This window comes from Mercenaria mercenaria, chromosome 8 (genome assembly GCF_021730395.1).
Source record: "Mercenaria mercenaria strain notata chromosome 8, MADL_Memer_1, whole genome shotgun sequence".
In the NCBI taxonomy this organism is placed as follows: Eukaryota; Metazoa; Mollusca; class Bivalvia; order Venerida; family Veneridae; genus Mercenaria; species Mercenaria mercenaria.
This window is the reverse complement of record NC_069368.1, coordinates 21,418,200-21,439,151: the sequence shown is the minus strand read 5'-3', so window position 1 is coordinate 21,439,151 and position 20,952 is coordinate 21,418,200. Positions and strand designations below refer to the sequence as shown.

The following is a 20,952-nucleotide window of genomic DNA, read 5'->3' as shown; positions in this document are numbered from 1 at the left end:
GTAAACAATAACGCAACTCCGCTTCTAGACCTGCTTTCATATATTTGCTGCATGATTTTTGCTTCATTGTCCCAAGAATACTATGTTTCGTATGAAATATGAGGCATACTGTTTAAATATAGTATTTCATAAACATTTCTTAACACTTCCTAAATTTTTACACTGTTCCAATTTTCTTCTCAAGCTCATGTTCCACATATATGATGGGGAAATGATTTCAAATGTTAAAGTTTTGTAAATAATATCCATCTGAAAGCTGAGGAAATATGGTATAAATTTATGCTATTAATATGGTGTGTATTTTATGTCAAAATCACGTCCAATTTTAGCAGTCCATCAATTTAATGCATTGTATGTATTATGGTTTACATAAGAGCTTGATTTACTGAGTATATACACTTAAAGATGTACTATGCTCTTATGTAAGAGCTTGATTTACTGAGTATATACACTTAAAGATGTACTATGCTCTTATGTAAGAGCTTGATTTACTGAGTATATACACTTAAAGATGTACTATGCTCTTATGTAAGAGCTTGATTTACTGAGTATATACACTGAAAGATGTACTATGCTCTTATGTAAGAGCTTGATTTACTGAGTATATACACTTAAAGATGTACTATGCTCTTATGTAAGAGCTTGATTTACTGAGTATATACACTTAAAGATGTACTATGCTCTTATGTAAGAGCTTGATTTACTGAGTATATACACTGAAAGATGTACTATGCTCATCTTTTGTTGAAATGTTTTTCATTAGATATGCCTTGGATTAAAATCTAAAAAATCTTCATCAAATATTTCAAACGTAAGCTTACTGTGTATGCAGAGCTACAATCACAATTAAATGTCATATAGTTACAGTCATTTGTTAAAAAAGACTTCCAGTGTTTTAGAGTTATTACACATTTAATATTGTGTTTACTTTGTTAATGTGTAGTATTTTAAACCAAACACACTGCACTGTTTACACCCACAAAGGTGTTCACATTATGTTCACATATATAATGTACAGTAATTGTTTACATTTTCAAATATGAAATATGGGTTTTTTTTTCACACATAGACAGAATAAACAGTAGTTAAACATGACTACAGTCTGTCTAATAATGACCATACCAACCTTTGACATAAGGAGCTCAAGTTTATCATAGTCTGCCATTTCCTGTAACTCTTCAAACGTCAATGTCTCATCTATATGACAACTGTACACTAGCATATCCATGGTAACCAGGTCATCAAGTACATTTTCAAGCCCCTGTTTAACAAAGAGAATGTTATTTAAGGGCTTAAGTGTTGTATCTTGGGTGTTTACATGGGTATACCACAATGGAAATTTTGGTAAATCCATGAATTACCCTAGAAACATACTTTGGTCTATATCCTAAAAAATGCACAAGAATTAACATTCAGTCCTCTGTTACTTGTTAAATGTGGTTTCCGTAACTGGAATAGGCAAGAATCGGCTGTATTTAGCATTTGTTCACTATTAAATGGAGATAATTCAAAAGCATTAGTTGTCTCACCATGGGTTTCGTAAGCAATGAAATAATGTGCTTTTTTTACATTATAAAGACATAGGAAAATTGAGTAAATTTTAATAGCTCATTTAAAGTGGAATTATACGCATTTTACAAGTAAAAATACAACACAAATAGATATGTATATAAAAAGGGTGGAGGAAATTATAGTTTTTAACCCAGTATACCAAACTCTTCCTGTTACCATTACGAAATAATAACTTTTTAAATATGACCTTTCTTATTTTGACTGAGGCAGTCTTTGTAAGAAAAGTCAAACTGCTTGCAGGAGTTGCTTCCCTTCAACCTCAGAAATCTCTACTTATAGGAAAGGGAGATCATTGTGTACAAGACTGAAGAAATGAACTGTTATTTTATAAGTCCGATTTCTTCATTTCTAAAGCATCACTTTCAAATACTTATGCGGCGTTATTGTTAATTTAACACATTTAAATGCACAAAAACCGAAAACTTGCTTTTTTAAAATATTCGCCAAAAACACACTACGTGCCGTATGATGCGCATAATGCCACTTTAATATCGTAATTATTCTATATATCGGTGACTAATAAAATGCTAAGCCGAACTTCTGGAGCAAACTGCGAAGTCAGCATATAACTGGACTGCTTTACTTTTTAAACTATAAAGGGTATGTCCTTTATGATGTACCGCAAATTCTAACATTTGCTCACAGGTGTGATGTGATTTTCTAATTCTTTATGATAAAAGCGGTACTGCAATAAGTGGCATAATCACAATATACAGCCATCATAATTTTGCAAACACGTGCTACCAGTCAGAGGTCATTATTGACCATTGTGCATCAATTCACATGTTTGTGTTTGTATAATCTGGGTAACTGGTAACTGATCGAAAAGATGTCAGGCAGACACTCTGATGTCGTTTCAATGGCCGCGTTAAAATTGACGTGTTTCTAGTCTTTTTTTTTTTTTTTTTTTTCCTCAAGTACTCAATTACTAAAGTTTGTAATTGATACACGGAACATCGAGTGAGTACATGTACCTGGTTAATCATCCCTACTTATATCGTTTTCATGCAGATTTACCTGAATATTTTTTTCAATGGCATGTACCTACACACCTTAACCTGAATTTTTTTATCATAATCGTGTAACTGAATTACTTCTTTGAATGATATGTGCCTCACCTTTACATCAATTTTATCATTATTATCATGTACCTGTACATTTCTTTCGACAGCAAGTTTGACCAGTTCTAGAGCACTATCAGCTTGTCTAGACAGGCGTTCTATCTCCTTTCCTCGATACTCGTACCAGTCTGTCAAAGTTTCGCCAGTGATATTTCCTCTAAAAGCAGAACAAACCATTGGTCAGATATTAAGTAAATAAATAATACTAATTTACCACATCAAAGATACTCAAAGGAGTACTCAAACGTTTCTGTTAATGTGGTCAGGAAATATGTTTTGAGCAAGATTCACAATAAAACTATAGGTAATGGTAATATATGCAAAGCATGGTTATACATGTATACTGATGTCTATAATACTGATGTCTTATTCAATTTTTTTTTTCAGCTTAACCCTTACAATGTTAAATTTCTGTAATGATCTTGTCAATCCTTCAGTTTGGACAGTTCCATTAACTGTTAAAAGGGGTGCATACCATAAAGATACTGACTGAATGGGGGACAGTACAGATCATGATCAAACTGCACGGATGTGCAGGCTGATCTTGATCTGCACTGGTTGCAAAGGCAGAATCAATCTTGTCCAGCATGATAAGGGTTAATTGTTTATTTTCTTCTGTTGATCAGAGTTTCCATTTTGTGATTCTGAAAAGTGGAAGTCCTCAAAAATAACTTTTTAATCGTAAGAGATTGAAAAATCATTTTTGACTTTACCGATATTTCTTAAAATCAGGCCTTTCTTCATATATAAATTCTCCCAGGTCCACTGCATTTGGTTCCAGTGCTGTCTTGCATGGTTCCAGGTCCACCCAGTCTAGTTTACACCATCTGTCTGTGGGCCAAAGAACCAGCTCTGATTCACTGTAAAGGAAAGGGCAGATAACTACTGTTAGTAATTAATTTCTACTGAGTTTGTTTTCATGATCACTGTTTTCATCAACAAGAATTCACAAGTTGATATCATATACCATTTAGAGATTAAAAAATTACCATTTAGAGATTACAAAATTACTATGTCAAATACATGTAATATTGAGAAAATAAAATACAATGAACTGTACAGTAAACACTGTATTAAGAGACCACACAAGGGACTGCTAAAAAATGGTCTCTAAGTAGAAGGGTATTTGAATAGATTTTGGTGAACTTAGAACAAAGAGTCACCCACTGAGCTGCTGATACACAATGCTCACGAAACTATAAATATTTTTAAAAATTTGTTTTAAGACGATGACCACTTATCTCCCACACTTGACTGTAAGAAAGATGAAATATATACATGTGCAAACAGTCAAAACTCGATATCTCAAACTCGTTTATCTCAAAATTCCAGTTTCCTCGAAAACATTTCCAAGTCCCATAAAAAAAGGTGTACAGCATCCGCGCAGTCTGGTCAGGATCCATGCTGTTCGCTAAAGGTTTCTTTAATTGCAATAGGCTTTGAAAGCGAACAGCATGGATCCTGACCAGACTGGGCGGATGCGCAGGCTGGTCTGGATCCATGCTGGTCGCAAACCCACTATGTTGGTTTTCTCATGACACGGCTCATATCATTTTAAGTGGAATTCAGTTATCTCGAAGTAGAATGTTCAATCTCTTGGACTTTGAGAGAATGTGTGTGAAAATGCCCTCCATAGTTTTTTAACAGATACTTATGCAGATAATTATATCCTAAGTGGGCAAGTTTAATCTGGTGCCTGGTAGCATAAAAAGAGATACATTTATACAGTAATAATATTCAGGCAGAATTCTATGCAGTTGTTTTACAGAAATGCAGGTGGTCGCTGGTATGATGTCAACTGTATTAGGTATGTCATAATTTTCGTAGGATATTTTTCTTACATTAACAAACAAATTATTTACACAGATCTTCATTATGTACTATGCTCAATATATTCTAGCTACCTTGTGACATGCCTTGTGCTGTGACAAGGTATCTATTTCACCTTGTGATTAATTTGTTCAACTGGAATAAATTAAACACTACAAGGTGAGCATTTTTGTATCTCCAAACCACATCTGGTACTCTTCTAATGCTGGTTTTATGGCAACACATTTCTACTTACTTCTGTCTGTCAATTGTAAAACTAAATAAATTATCTCATACCTCATTTCAGGCAACAACGTCTTGTATTCTGATGGTGGTGTTGTTTCAGGAAAATTGCTCAAAATTGCAAGCCTGAAAAATTTAAGGATCAATGATTTATACCAAAGAGTACACTAACAACAACATAAAACTAAATCGATCTGCTCAATATCTCCTTTGTTATATTTCTATGCAAAAGTCTTACTGAAAACACCATAATTATTATTCCCCTATAAATGCTCCAGGGGAAGTAACATTTAGCAAAGAGGGGCATTTATCCATTAATACTCACTATAATATTTAACTATGTAAATACAGACTATAAATCCAACTTATAATGAATGAATTTCAACTATTATAGCATTACCATAGCACTGTGTTCAATTATGACCTAAATTAACTCAGAGTGGGGTGGGATTGGAATTTATTAGGGGAAGGGCATTAATTAGGGAATATAAGGAAAATAATGAAAATGCAATTAATACTTATCAAAATGCTATCCAATGCCATTTTTTGTAGCATCTGCGGCTTGAGCACTTTGTATGAATCATGGCTATTTTTATCTTATACTTTGAATGTTAAACCATAGATAACAAGAGCAAATTACTTAATGATCAAAATATCTTTCACTGACAAATACAAGGACTTTACAATTTTCATAAACATATTGCATTTACGATGCTCATTTCTCTACATTTACCTGTGAGGTAGGAGCTCATGTCCATGGAATGTGAACAATGTCTCTAGCGCCTTCCAGTCACTGCTCTGTAATAAATAGATAGACACAAAGTTCAATGCCTCTGGCTTCTTTTATACTGATTTATTTTCTATTAAAGGAATTAAGTGCACAATTCAAGGTTCAAATCCTGGAAGGGTCATACAAATACTTTTTTGTATGACCCCAAAAAATGGTCCAGATTTATAAAACTGAGTTTGGAGACCAGTCTCAAAATGCAATCTTGCCATTGGTCAATTTTAAAAACTAAACTCAGAATCAACTAATCAGATGCTGGAGATTCAGGTTAGTCTCAAGTCTTTGTTTCATAACATAGGACCCAGGTTAAAAGTTTATTAAGGGAACAAACTTCAGTGAAATTTAAACAGACCTTCTTCAACTTGTCTATATACCTTGTTGTTAAAAAATGATAATGAAATGAAAGACCAAATTGAATCATGGACCCCTGACAATAACAAATTTTGCAAGTCAAAAAGGCGAACATCTCTATTGCAGAAGTTGAGATAAATCCGAGTCCAAGGTCATAGGACTGAGACCAGTGTCACGTCTCCAGCTATTTAATTCTGAGCTTGAAAATGACAAATGGCAGGGAGGCAAAATCACACTGGCTTTAAAAATCAATAAGTGTGTGTTCCGGTTTTAAGTACTTTTTCTACAATTTTTCAGTCATATAAGCAACAGTGTCTATTTGTAACAGTGAGCACAATGCCCAACTTTATAATGCTGCCTCACTGTAATATCATGCCACAGACACTTAACATGATACCCCATACGGTCACATTATACTGACACCAGGCTGACCAGTCCTAGAACTATCCTTTTAATACTGAATGCCAAGTAAGGAAGCCATTAGTGCCACTTACAATGTCTTTGGTATGACACGGTCAGAGCGCAAACCCACAATCTACTACATTTGAAGCTGGCGCTATACCACTAGGCTACCGACATGGTCTTAAAATCAGTCTTAGAACCTGGAACCCTAACACATGTGCCTTCAGTGAGTCTGTAAAGTCTTCAGCACACTGGATATCATAATTTATATAAAACTTAACTTCACAGCATGTCCAGACTTTCACAGTGAAAAGGTAAGGTGAAGCTTTATTTAACATCGCATGTAATCAACAGACTACATGAGCTACAAAGCTCTTGTATGACAAACTAGGTATCCAGTAACAGATACTTACCTGGGCTTGTTTTACCTTCTGGTACCTTGAAATGCTGAGTACCAAGCAACGGAGCTACCAGTACCAATTTTCTAGTCTTTGGTATGACGTAGTAGGGATCAAACCATCAACCTCCCATACTTAAAGCGGTCAATCTACCATTTAGCTATTGAGGAGGTGCAAGGGAATATTACCTGTGCATAATCAACAGCTAGCTCTACAATATTCTGTGATCTGAATTTCTCAAAGAACTTTGGGTCATATCTCTCAGCTGCATAGCTTACACCACCCAAAATATACTGAAAACACAACAGAACATATGTTAACTTTATTCATTTTATCATAGTACAAAAATATCTGCAAGTCGCTTTAAGTTTGATCCACCTTAATTTTGCTTTGTAGATCTAGTCTATATCTCTATAACAACTAATATGGAATATTCCCTAATTAATGCCCTCTTGCTAATAGATGTCCTTTACCAATATTAAAAAAAAATCTTTGCTTACAGTCATTTCAACTCATAGGTGGATTTCAGCACTATGGATGTGCTATAAATGATAACAAGAGCACCGCCTTGCGGGTGCTGACGCTCATCTGATTTTTTTTGTGTAATAGAAATATTGTCCTACCCATGATTTTCTAAGTATAAAATGGGCCATCATTCTTGCAAAAAGCAGGATAGAGTTATGTTTCTTGATGTACAGTGTCCACTTATGATGGTGAAAAACTGTTGCAAGTTTTAAAGCAATAGCTTTGATAGTTTATGAGAAAAGTCAACTTAAACATAATACTCAACCAAGAAAATGATTTTCTAAGTCCAAAAGGGGCAATAATTATTGCAAAAAGCAGGATGGAGTTATGTTGCTTGCTATACAGGGTCAGCTTATGATGGTGAACAAGTGTTGCAAGTTTCAAAGCAATAGCTTTGATAGTTTAAGAGAAAAAGTTGACCTAAACATAAAACTTAACCAAGAAATCTGATATTTTCTAAGTCCAAAAGGGGCCATAAATCTTGCAAAAAGCAGGATGGAGTTATGTTTCTTGCTGTACAGGGTCAGCTTATGATGGTGAACAAGTGTTGCAAGTTTTAAAGCAATAGCTTTGATAGTTTAGGATAAAAGCTGACCTAAACATAAAACTTAACCAAGAAAACTGATTTTCTAAGTCCAAAAGGGGCAATAATTCTTGCAAAAAGCAAGATGGAGTTATGTTTCTTGATGTACAGGGTCTGCTTATGATGGTGAACAAGTATTCCAAGTTTCAAAGCAATAGCTTTGATAGTTTAGGAGAAAAGTTGACCTAAACATAAAACTTAACCAAGAAATCTGATATTTTCTAAGTACAAAAGGGGCCATAAATCTTGCAAAAAGCAAGATGGAGTTATGTTTCTTGCTATACAGGGTCAGCTTATGAGGGTGAACAAGTATTCCAAGTTTCAAAGCAATAGCTTTGATAGTTTAGGAGAAAAGCTGACCTAAACATAAAACTTAACCAGGCAACGCCGACGCCGACGCCGACGCCGACAACCGCTCAAGTGATGACAATAACTCATCATTTTTTTTCAAAAAATCAGATGAGCTAAAAATCATTTGCAAGTACTTACTTACCTCATATGTTTTCAGCCTATATAAATACTGTAACAGTTTCTTCCTTGCTCTACACAGCTCTCTTTGTTCCAGGGTTAAACTGAAATAATAGTGAAGATAAAACTCTGTATGTTTGCACAGCTATGTTATACAAGGTACATAACCATTATTCAAAATCATTTAAAACTTAACCAATAGACTTTCCCTTGATACCTTATCCTAATATAACAGTAATGCATGACAAAAGGTTTCTCATTAAATTATTCATACATATATTAAACCTTTCTCTAAAACTGCCAAAGAGATACAATGTAGTTTCTGTGGCAAAGGATAAAACCTTCAACAGTTTCTAACATGGTGAAGGATTAAACCTTCAATCTCAAGACCCGTTGTTTTGTGTTCCTCCTACTGAAATATTTGCACAGACTTTGTTGCCTAAGATGTCTGCAATAAATTGAGCTGTGCCATGAGAAAACCAACATAGTGGGTGTGCAACCAGCATGGATCCAGACCAGCCTGCGCATCCGCGCAGTCTGGTCAGGATCCATGCTGTTCGCTAACAGTCTCTCTAATTGTAATAGGCTTTGAAAGCGAACAGCATGGACTGCCCGGATGCGCAGGCTGGTCTGGATCCTTGCTGGTCGCATACCCACTATGTTGGTTTTCTCATGACACGGCTCATTTATGTTTTATCCATCCAAAACATTGTATACATTATACACTATGTTAATAAATAAGACAAAAAGACAACTGAGTAATACAATCAACACAGTCTATACGCTGATTTTAGTGGCAAAATATAAAGTCTTACTTGTCAAAGTCCACTTCAGTCAGAAATTGATCTATACGATCTTGTTTCAGTTTTTCACGTTTCTCTTCCACTTCAGGATCAAAGTCATCCAGCTCTATATCTTCATACAGACCATCCTCTGGGTCTATCAGTATAAACCTGAAAAACAGATAACACTGCATACAGACCTTTTGTAAAGGACCACTGGACAATACTATATACCAAATCTCTAAGCTTTGAACCTTCCAGTTTCAGACAAGAAGATTTTCAAAGATTTTACTATTTTAAGTTCTGGCGGCCAAGTTGTCTAGTAATGTTGTGCTAGGATGCTTCTGGTCAAGTTTGGTGAAATTGCATCAAGAAGTTTATGAGAAAAAATTGTTTGAAGGAAATTATGGACAACAGATGACAGACATCCAGCAATATGTGTGCTACAAGTGAAATAATAAATATAAACTGACTTAAAGGTATAGAAAAATCTGTATGGTCTAACAGTATGGTATAATACCAACAATAAAACATAAATATTTAAATGTTAAGTAGCTAAAAGTGGACAAAGGGTCACCACTACTACAAACTTCACCCTACAGTATTATTCATGGCTTACCTCCCTTTATCTTCACCTTTGCCAATCATAATAAGAGCTGGTAGATCTGTCCCCCTCAGACCAAACTCGAGCAGTTCCTTCATGGCATCTATCTTATCTGACATTCTCTCCATACATTCATGTAACACCCAGGCTCTCTTGCTGATTTTACTCTGTAACAGGTTACAAAAAAAACTGTTTTAAATCTTTCATATTTAGAGGTAAGTATAAATAACGAAATTTCTTTTCTTTATGCCACTTCTCTTGTGAAAGCCTGAAGTGGATATCAATCTGCTCACGTACAACTCAACGTGATCCTGAATGACTAAAGGTTTGAAACTACTTGAAAGTTTTGAGACCATTTGTTGAAATCTAAACCTGATTAGAATATCATACTTTCTTCTTTCTATTCCATTAGTTTTTCAATTTGTGTTCAGTTTTACACGATTTCCACTCTAATTAGCAAAGTTCTTTTTCTGCTGTTAGGCATACAACTGACACATGCAAAAATAACTACAGTTTCCTTGTACAGCAATAAAAAAATTCAATTCAATTCAATGTGTTTCAGGGAAATGATGGGTTAAGTCACAATAGAGTCCACAGCTCATATGCACAGCATAAAGAATATAGGGTCCCTTACAACTGTTACAAATTACCAGTTTAATTTTCAAATACTTTATAGATCCATCTGTGGCCCCAGTGTAAAGCAATGATAAAACTTAACAAAATCATTATGCCATCAAAATCATAGAAAGACACTTCCATAGTGATTGTATTTTGCAACCTGGGGTAAAAAATGCAGTGAGCCTGAAGGTAAATCATTAGCTGTGTAACATACAGACAGCTGGTTTGAACTCAGTTGAGGTAATCATCACATCACCTTATTCCCACATGCACAGGTTTTATCCTAGACGCTCGCTAAAGAGCTATCAAAACTAGAAGTGCTTTTGAGGAAAGGGCATGTCTCCCACAACTGCCTAATCATCTGAATAGTAAGTCTGTTTTTGTATACTGTTTGTGGCCAACTGGTATTCACATGTTGGGAGTAACCGGTCTACAACGCTGTGTCTATGTACAATGCTGTTTTACGTTAGCGGATGAGAGTAACCGTCTACAATGCTGCATCAGTTTTCGTTTGAAGTTATGTTCAAGGGCCATAACTCCAAAGTGCCTGAGCCGATTTGGCTAGTTATCGAACTTGGCCGAGGTTTTATGGTCAAACACATTTTGTTCAAGTTTGGTGAAGATCGGATGAGAAATGTTGAACTAAGAGTGCGGACAAGCTTTGCGACAGACACACACAGAGACAGACAGGACTAAATCAATATACAGTCGAAACTCAGTATCTCGAATTTCAAGGGACTGTGCTTTTTATTTCGAGATAACCGAAATTCGAGTTATGAGGAGGGATGTATATGAACGAATGATAAAAAAGTTGAATAGGTTACGAAAAGATTTAATAGAAAGTAAAAAGTGTTTCCTTGATGCCGTGTATACGCTCTCGGCACTTTACGCGTACACGATTCTGTACAGTTTGTGTTCATCAAAGTTTTCAGTTTTTCGAAGAATAGAAATGACACTAACCTCAAATGAGTTTGAGGAAAGTTTCTTTTTCGTACCACGTTTCTTTCCCGGAGGACTGACAACATTTCGATCTGACATTTTGAACGAATGATGCTTTCCCCAAAGAAATTTTTTTTTTACAGTCTCATTGCGATTACCTCTAATTAATCCTTATTAAAGATCCCAATTGTTTAAACTAATTAATTCAAATAGTTCAAATTAAAAGCAGTTTTCATAACGTCTCAATGATCGCTGATTAAGAAATCTAATGTTTACATCAAACAATTATCATTATGGCACGTGCAAACAAGTATGACATCATCTCACTTTGAAAATCGCTGCACCTTTGATGTCAGCATCACAGCTTTCTGGTTAGGCAATACACATGAACATGTGTTAAAAACCAACCACATTCACAATGAGATGTGTGAAATTTTGTCGCATATTTTTCTCACTTCGACTTACCGAGTTTACAATGCACTTGAATTTTATTGACGGGACTGAATATCCCTTTCGACATATCCGGAATCTCGGTAAGTCAAATTCTGACGTAACCGGAGTTGAAGTACATATGTAAAGAAGGAACTTTGACGGGACTTGAAATTTTCTTCGACTTAAGCGGAATTTCGAGGTAAGCGAGTTTGAGATACCGAGTTTCGACTGTATTTCCAACACCACTGTGTGGTGGGAGACATTACTATAGCTATTACTAAAGATGGCCTGTCATATGGACAAGGTAAACAACTGATGCTAATTTTATGAGATTCATTCTAGTGGCTTAGAGGATGAGAAGCAGACACAAATTTAAGCTATTTGACCATTAAACATTGTGAACTTGACCTTGAACTTTGTTATCTAAGTCATGTGCTTTGCACCTTATGTCGATGAGGTTAACAATTGATGTCAACAACAGTTTAGAACATATGAAGCAGACACATCTTTAAGCTATTTGATTTCTTAGTTTGAACTTTATTTTGACCTCAGTGACTTGGGTTGTGTGCTCTATATGTCATCTTAATGAGGTAAATAAATGATGCAACTTAATGAAAATCTTCCCAGTTGTTCTGAAGATATAGGGTGGACATAAATTTAAACTATTTGACCTCTGACCTTCAAATATGACCTTGACATTTGACCTAGTGACCAAAGATGTGAACATGATGGACATGTTAATGGAAAACAGACAGACAGACATGTGTGACTCCAATATAGTCCCTATTTACATTGACCTTAGGGCATAATGAACACAATCAGGCAACAAACTGGGAAAACCAGTTAAAACACTAAATGTATGAAATATTGGTACATATAGTATATTAGTTACTAGGAAAAAAGCTTACAAGATAGTCCTGTATAGAAGATATTTCTACAGGTGATTTCCTCCATTGTCTCTGATAAACCAAATCTACATCCAGACCATATGCCTGTGCCAGGGCCTTAGCTTCACCATACTCTTCATTCTCCAACTGAAATATATACAGTTCATACATGTGTCCCATTACAACAGATCTAAAAGAAAATATGCCTCAACCAGTTGCCTACCCCTAATTACTCTAATGAAATATACATTTGAATAAATGAAACTAGTCAATAAGATTTTCTTGATTTAATGCAACAGAAAAGGTTTAACTAAAGTAGGGCCAAATTTACTCCATTCAAAATGAATCTGTTTATCTGACTGCGTAATCAAATCTTTACCCCAAAAAACATATTCACAGCAAGTGATTTCCATTGAATACCAAAAGAACAAATGAAGTGTTGCCATGCGAGACAAAGTCCCCTACTGAAAGGCAACTAATTTTGTCTACTGCTGTATAACATAATGATCTGATATCTGTCAATGATGTCCAGTTAAATGTAACCACTGTGTTCAGCAAATCAACCCACTGTGTTCAGTTAATATACTGTGTTCAGTTAATACACTTCGTTCACCGAACCTACACACTGTGTTCAACAAATCTAATTAGTTAATCTACCTAGTGTGCTCAGCAAATCTACCTAGTGTGCTAAGCAAAACTACCTAGAGTGCTCAGCAAATCTACCTAGTGTGTTCAACAAATCTACCTAGTGTGCTCAGCAAATCTACCTGGTGTGCTCAGCAAATCTACCTAGTGTGCTAAGCAAAACTACCTAGAGTGCTCAGCAAATCTACCTAGAGTGCTCAACAAATCTACCTAGTGTGTTCAACAAATCTACCTAGTGTGCTCAGCAAATCTACCTAATGTGCTAAGCAAAACTACATAGTGTGCTCAGCAGAACTACCTAGTGTGTTCAGCAAATCTACCTAGAGTGCTCAACAAATCTACCTAGTGTGCTCAGCAAAACTACCTAGTGTGCTAAGCAAAACTACATAGTGTGCTCAGCAAAACTACCTAGTGTGCTCAGCAAATCTACCTAGAGTGCTCAACAAATCTACCTAGTGTGCTAAGCAAAACTACATAGTGTGCTCAGCAAAACTACCAAGTGTGCTCAGCAAATCTACCTAGAGTGCTCAACAAATCTACCTAGTGTGCTCAGCAAATCTACCTGGTGTGCTAAGCAAAACTACATAGTGTGCTCAGCAAATCTACCTAGAGTGCTCAGCAAATCTACCTAGTGTGCTAAGCAAATCAACCTAGTGTGCTAAGCAAAACTACCTAGTGTGCTAAGCAAATCAACCTAGTGTGCTAAGCAAAACTACCTAGAGTGCTCAGCAAATATACCTAGAGAGCTCAGCAAATCTACCTAGTGTGCTAAGCAAATCAACCTAGTGTGCTAAGCAAAACTACCTAGAGTGCTCAGCAAATATACCTAGAGAGCTCAGCAAATCTACCTAGTGTGCTAAGCAAATCAACCTAGTGTGCTAAGCAAAACTACCTAGAGTGCTCAGCAAATATACCTAGAGTGCTCAGCAAAACTACCTAGTGTGCTAAGCAAATCAACCTAGTGTGCTAAGCAAAACTACCTAGAGTGCTCAGCAAATATACCTAGAGTGCTCAGCAAATCTACCTAGTGTGCTAAGCAAATCAACCTAGTGTGCTAAGCAAAACTACCTAGAGTGCTCAGCAAATATACCTAGAGTGCTCAGCAAATCTACCTAGTGTGCTAAGCAAATCAACCTAGTGTGCTAAGCAAAACTACCTAGAGTGCTCAGCAAATATACCTAGAGTGCTCAGCAAATCTACCTAGTGTGCTAAGCAAATCAACCTAGTGTGCTAAGCAAAACTACCTAGAGTGCTCAGCAAATATACCTAGAGAGCTCAGCAAATATACCTAGAGTGCTCAGCAAATCTACCTAGTGTGCTAAGCAAATCAACCTAGTGTGCTAAGCAAAACTACCTAGAGTGCTCAGCAAATATACCTAGAGTGCTCAGCAAATCTACCTAGTGTGCTAAGCAAATCAACCTAGTGTGCTAAGCAAAACTACCTAGAGTGCTCAGCAAATATACCTAGTGTGCTAAGCAACTCAACCTAGTGTGCTAAGCAAAACTACCTAGAGTGCTAAGCAAATATACCTAGAGTGCTCAGCAAATCTACCTAGTGTGCTAAGCAAATCTACCTAGAGTGCTCAGCAAATATACCTAGAGTGCTCAGCAAATATACCTAGTGTGCTAAGCAAATCAACCTAGTGTGCTAAGCAAAACTACCTAGAGTGCTCAGCAAATATACCTAGAGTGCTCAGCAAATCTACCTAGTGTGCTAAGCAAATCAACCTAGTGTGCTAAGCAAAACTACCTAGAGTGCTCAGCAAATCTACCTAGAGTGCTCAACAAATCTACCTAGTGTGTTCAACAAATCTACCTGGTGTGCTCAGCAAATCTACCTAGAGTGCTCAGCAAATATACCTAGAGTGCTCAGCAAATCAACCTAGTGTGCTAAGCAAATCTACCTAGAGTGCTCAGCAAAACTACCTAGAGTGCTCAGCAAATCTACCTGGTGTGCTAAGCAAAACTACCTAGAGTGCTAAGCAAATATACCTAGAGTGCTCAGCAAATCAACCTAGTGTGCTAAGCAAATCTACCTAGAGTGCTCAGCAAATATACCTAGAGTGCTCAGCAAATATACCTAGTGTGCTCAGCAAATATACCTAGTGTGCTAAGCAAAACTACCTAGAGAGCTCAGCAAATCTACCTAGAGTGCTCAGCAAATCTACCTAGTGTGCTAAGCAAATCAACCTAGTGTGCTCAGCAAAACTACCTAGAGTGCTCAGCAAATATACCTAGAGAGCTCAGCAAATCTACCTAGTGTGCTAAGCAAATCAACCTAGTGTGCTAAGCAAAACTACCTAGAGTGCTCAGCAAATCTACCTAGTGTGCTAAGCAAATCAACCTAGTGTGCTAAGCAAAACTACCTAGAGTGCTCAGCAAATCTACCTAGTGTGCTAAGCAAATCAACCTAGTGTGCTAAGCAAAACTACCTAGAGTGCTCAGCAAATATACCTAGAGTGCTCAGCAAATCTACCTAGTGTGCTAAGCAAAACTACCTAGTGTGCTAAGCAAATATACCTAGAGTGCTCAGCAAATCTACCTAGTGTGCTAAGCAAAACTACCTAGTGTGCTAAGCAAATATACCTAGAGTGCTCAGCAAATCTACCTAGTGTGCTAAGCAAATCAACCTAGTGTGCTAAGCAAAACTACCTAGAGTGCTCAGCAAATATACCTAGTGTGCTCAGCAAATATACCTAGTGTGCTAAGCAAAACTACCTAGAGTGCTCAGCAAATATACCTAGAGTGCTCAGCAAATATACCTAGAGAGCTAAGCAAATCTACCTAGTGTGCTAAGCAAAACTACCTAGTGTGCTAAGCAAATATACCTAGAGTGCTCAGCAAATCTACCTAGTGTGTTCAACAAATCTACCTGGTGTGCTCAGCAAATCTACCTAGAGTGCTCAGCAAATATACCTAGAGTGCTCAGCAAATCAACCTAGTGTGCTAAGCAAAACTACCTAGAGTGCTCAGCAAATCTACCTAGAGTGCTCAACAAATCTACCTAGTGTGTTCAACAAATCTACCTGGTGTGCTAAGCAAAACTACCTAGAGTGCTAAGCAAATATACCTAGAGTGCTCAGCAAATCAACCTAGTGTGCTAAGCAAATCTACCTAGAGTGCTCAGCAAATATACCTAGAGTGCTCAGCAAATATACCTAGTGTGCTCAGCAAATATACCTAGTGTGCTAAGCAAAACTACCTAGAGAGCTCAGCAAATCTACCTAGAGTGCTCAGCAAATCTACCTAGTGTGCTAAGCAAATCAACCTAGTGTGCTCAGCAAAACTACCTAGAGTGCTCAGCAAATATACCTAGAGAGCTCAGCAAATCTACCTAGTGTGCTAAGCAAATCAACCTAGTGTGCTAAGCAAAACTACCTAGAGTGCTCAGCAAATCTACCTAGTGTGCTAAGCAAATCAACCTAGTGTGCTAAGCAAAACTACCTAGAGTGCTCAGCAAATCTACCTAGTGTGCTAAGCAAATCAACCTAGTGTGCTAAGCAAAACTACCTAGAGTGCTCAGCAAATATACCTAGAGTGCTCAGCAAATCTACCTAGTGTGCTAAGCAAAACTACCTAGTGTGCTAAGCAAATATACCTAGAGTGCTCAGCAAATCTACCTAGTGTGCTAAGCAAAACTACCTAGTGTGCTAAGCAAATATACCTAGAGTGCTCAGCAAATCTACCTAGTGTGCTAAGCAAATCAACCTAGTGTGCTAAGCAAAACTACCTAGAGTGCTCAGCAAATATACCTAGTGTGCTCAGCAAATATACCTAGTGTGCTCAGCAAATATACCTAGTGTGCTCAGCAAAACTACTCTCTATTTTCCATTAACTGTTAGCTTGTAGAAGTACCTTGCGAGCAAATAATTCCTCTGGAGTGGTTGACTTCAGACAAACAAGTCTGTATGTTCTGTTTACCAGTCTGAAAGGTACAAAGATTTAACCAATAATACATGTTTTTGCATTTCTATTCTAAACAGTTAACAACAGCACCACTATTATTTAATTCAACACATTTAAAAGTCATTTTACCTCTGCAAATCAGTAAACCACTTATCAAGACTTTGGGTGTGTGCTAAGATGTGGTCAAAAAATAACTCTCATAAATAAAACAGAACATTACATAAATCAGGCTTTTTGTTCAGAGAGGTATGGAAACAAGTACATGAAGAATTTCATAAAGTATCTGAGGAGTCAATGTTGGCAGCATTGCCAAATTTTTGCACAATGTAACAATATACATTCAAAATGTACTTGTAAAACCTAAACCTGAACATTTGAACAAGTAGTTTTTTTGTGCAGTGAGCAACACAATCAACAATCAATTATAGTTTTGAGTAATCGATTGTCGCTCAAACGAGTGTGCTACTACGCAGAAAACGTAATTATATGCTTTTTCTGCTGTTTTTCTCTCTCTGTAACTTACTCTTTCGGTTGAGGTAAAGTTTCTCAAAATGGAAAGACCTCCTGTCAAGACTAATCTTGATTTGCAGGTTGTGTTTGCCGTTCATGTCTGGAAACCTAAGTTATTAATTATTAACCTTTCTCGCCTTCTCATGGCCAAAAATGTATTTATTCATAAATATAAGTAGCTGTCACATTAAGAAGCAGTAATCACTAGATAAATTTTCATTTCACGTTATAACAAGAGCTGTCTCCATAGGATGACACATGCCCCCGATGGCACTTTGAATGAATAGTTATGGCCAATGATAGAAATTAGGACCTTTGACCTACGGAGCTGGGTCTTGCGCGCGACACGTCGTATTACTGTGCCACACATTCATGCGTAGTTATTTTAAAATCCATGCATGAATGACAAAGATATGGACCGGACAAGCCCATCAATGCACTATCATGAAATATGACCTTTAACGTCTAAGTGTGACCTTGACCTTTAAGCTACAGACCTGGGTCTTGCGCACGACAAGTCATCTTACTGTGCCACACCTTTATGCGTAGTAACTTGAAAATCCATTCATGGATGACAAAGATATGGACCGGACACGCCCATCAATGCACTATCCTTTAACGTCTAAGTGTGACCTTGACCTTTGAGCTACGGACCTGGGTCTTGCGTGTGACACGTCGTCTTACTGTGGTACACATTCATGCCAAGTTATTTGAAAATCCATCCATCGATGACAAAGATATGGTCCGGACACGCCCATCAATGCACTATCCTTTAACGTCTAAGTGTGACCTTGACCTTTGAGCTACGGACTTGGGTCTTGCGCGCGACACGTCATCTTACTGTGGTTCACATTCATGCCAAGTTATTTGAAAATCCATCCATGGATGACAAAGATATGGACCGGACATGCCCATCAATGCACTATCCTTTAACGTCTAAGTGTGACCTTGACCTTTGAGCTACGGACCTGGGTCTTGCGCGCGACACGTCGTCTAACTGTGGTACACATTTATGCCCAGTTATTTGAAAATCCATCCATGGATGACAAAGATATGGACCGGACACGCCCATCAAAGCACTATCCTTTTACGTCTAAGTGTGACCTTGACCTTTGAGCTACGGACCTGGGTCTTGCGCAAGACACGTCGTCTTACTGTTGTACACATTCATGCCAAGTTATTTGAAAATCCGTCCATGGATAACAAAGATATGGACCGGACAAGCCCATCAATGCACTATCCTTTAACGTCTAAATGTGACCTTGACCTTTGAGCTACAGACCTGGGTCTTGCGCGCGTCACGTCGTCTTACTGTGGTACACATTCATGCCAGGTTATTTGAAAATCTATCCATGGATGACAAAGATATGGACCGGACATGCCCATCAATGCACTATCCTTTAACGTCTAAGTGTGACCTTGACCTTTGAGCTACGGACCTGGGTCTTGCGTGCGACACGTCGTCTTACTGTGGTACACATTCATGCCAAGTTATTTGAAAATCCATCCATGGATGACAAAGATATGGACCAGACACGAAAATTGTGGACAGACCGGCAGACTGACAGACAGATGGTTCAAAAACTATATGCCTCCCTTTGGGGGCATAAAAAAGAACAATTTGATAATTGAAACTTGATTGAAAACCCATCCAATTATTTTCGATGATCAATCATGAAAATGAACAGATTTAGCATCCCTAACCCTTATAACGTATAGTTTTCTATACATAGGTGTACCTGTGTTCTAAAGACTTAGCGCCTCTAATATGTGGAAAGATGCACATATATGAAAGAGATCCAGAATTCAAATTGCTACCTGGGTTTTTTCTTTGGTGGTTTAAATGTGTCCATGTCAGTGACATAGTGCAGACATTGTTTGGCCACCCCCCATGACTTTGACACAAGACCTGCCTCCTCTTCATCACTTTCATCCTCTTCATCTCCCGAGTCTGGCACCAGACGACGCTTTGATGGAAAACGACATTCTACCTAAACATGTAAAAGAAATAAAAGCTGATTGTAAAATCACTTTTAAATTTTGGAACAAACATCCAAATACAAGAGGGCTAAGATGGCCCTATATTGCTCACCTGAGTGATATCTTGTCAGTGGAAATACATCATATGACATACATACAAAAAAAAAAATGGACTGGGAATAGAAATGCCTTTGTACTGCATTTCTTACCATAAGCAGAGTGGGGCAAAATCCCAGTACTCAAGAAGACAGTGGTGTTGACTTAAAAATTATCTTCTACATTTCACCTTTGGTGTCTATGTTGTTCATTAGAACTGTGTGATAAATCTGAATTTTAATCTTTTTATTTGGCTCAGGTGAGCTAAAATAAAGTCATAATCTACAAGATTTATTTCAGAACCATAATTACATAGTTGAACTTCTAGTTCAATAGTAAGTGAATATATAGACGATATTTGTTTGTTTCAGTGTGAGACTGAAATATTTCGCAACTGAACAGCAGATGCAAAATTTTCTCAAGTGGCTTGTAACATAATACTATGGTTTTCATGAGTGAACACATTTTTATCTATATCAAACAATTTTTCTCTTTATTTCATGTCTTTACTAAATTTACAAATTTATAGTTTCTTACAGGAGAAATATATTTGATATTTTTCACTGTGCAAATACCCGATATTTCACTTTAGTATTCGATAATTCACAGAAAAACATTTTAGAATATTATGTACTATTATGCTGAGCTTTCCGTTCAATTCTTGTTTGCTTTTTAGTTTAAATTACACTTTGCACCAGGTATAATACTCCCATAAATATTTAGATTCAATAATTCAAGAACAGAACAATAATTTATGCACCTCTAGACCAAGAAAGCCTCCATCATGCACTTCTGAGAGACGTGGAGCTGGCTCAAACCATTCTGGCTGGTTCCCTAGCAGATTCTTCAGTGTGCTAATAGATGACACAGTCACAGCTCCTGTACCTCGCCCTAATATAACTGCCTAAAAACAGACATCAATTCTAATGTTATAAGTAAAAAACATGCATCTTTTACATCTGCACAAGTTGTATCTAGTGAGCAAAGTTACATCTAACAAATGTCTAGTACACTGACACAAAATGTGCCTCCTCCATTTCTGAAAATAAATGAGCCGCACCATGAGAAAACCAACATAGTGCGTTTACGACAAGCATGGAACCAGACCAGCCTGTGCATCCACACAGTCTGGTCAGGATCCATGCTGTCCGCTAACAGTTTCTCTAATTGCAATAGGCTTTGAAAGCAAACAAAATGGATCCTGACCAGACTGCGTGGATGCGCAGGCTGGTCTGGATCCATGCTGGTCGCAAACGCACTATGTTGGTTTTCTCATGTCACGGCTCAAATTAAC

At 37.1% G+C, this 20,952-nt stretch overlaps 1 protein-coding gene across 1 annotated transcript in view; it reads right to left on the bottom strand.

Moving 5' to 3' along the window:
- The window catches only part of LOC123565474 (NBAS subunit of NRZ tethering complex-like), a 115,583-nt gene that overhangs the window by 75,210 nt on the left and 19,421 nt on the right, over nt 1-20,952 (bottom strand). The window contains exons 13-25 of the mRNA XM_053549503.1: nt 20,419-20,562; nt 19,401-19,573; nt 17,022-17,091; nt 12,543-12,668; nt 9,661-9,812; nt 9,075-9,212; nt 8,285-8,363; nt 6,872-6,976; nt 5,479-5,543; nt 4,800-4,871; nt 3,407-3,553; nt 2,724-2,850; nt 1,127-1,261 (exon numbers count right to left, since the gene is read on the bottom strand). Coding sequence (XP_053405478.1) covers nt 1,127-1,261; nt 2,724-2,850; nt 3,407-3,553; nt 4,800-4,871; nt 5,479-5,543; nt 6,872-6,976; nt 8,285-8,363; nt 9,075-9,212; nt 9,661-9,812; nt 12,543-12,668; nt 17,022-17,091; nt 19,401-19,573; nt 20,419-20,562 — 1,533 coding nt within the window. The remainder of the gene's footprint in view (nt 1-1,126; nt 1,262-2,723; nt 2,851-3,406; nt 3,554-4,799; nt 4,872-5,478; nt 5,544-6,871; nt 6,977-8,284; nt 8,364-9,074; nt 9,213-9,660; nt 9,813-12,542; nt 12,669-17,021; nt 17,092-19,400; nt 19,574-20,418; nt 20,563-20,952) is intronic.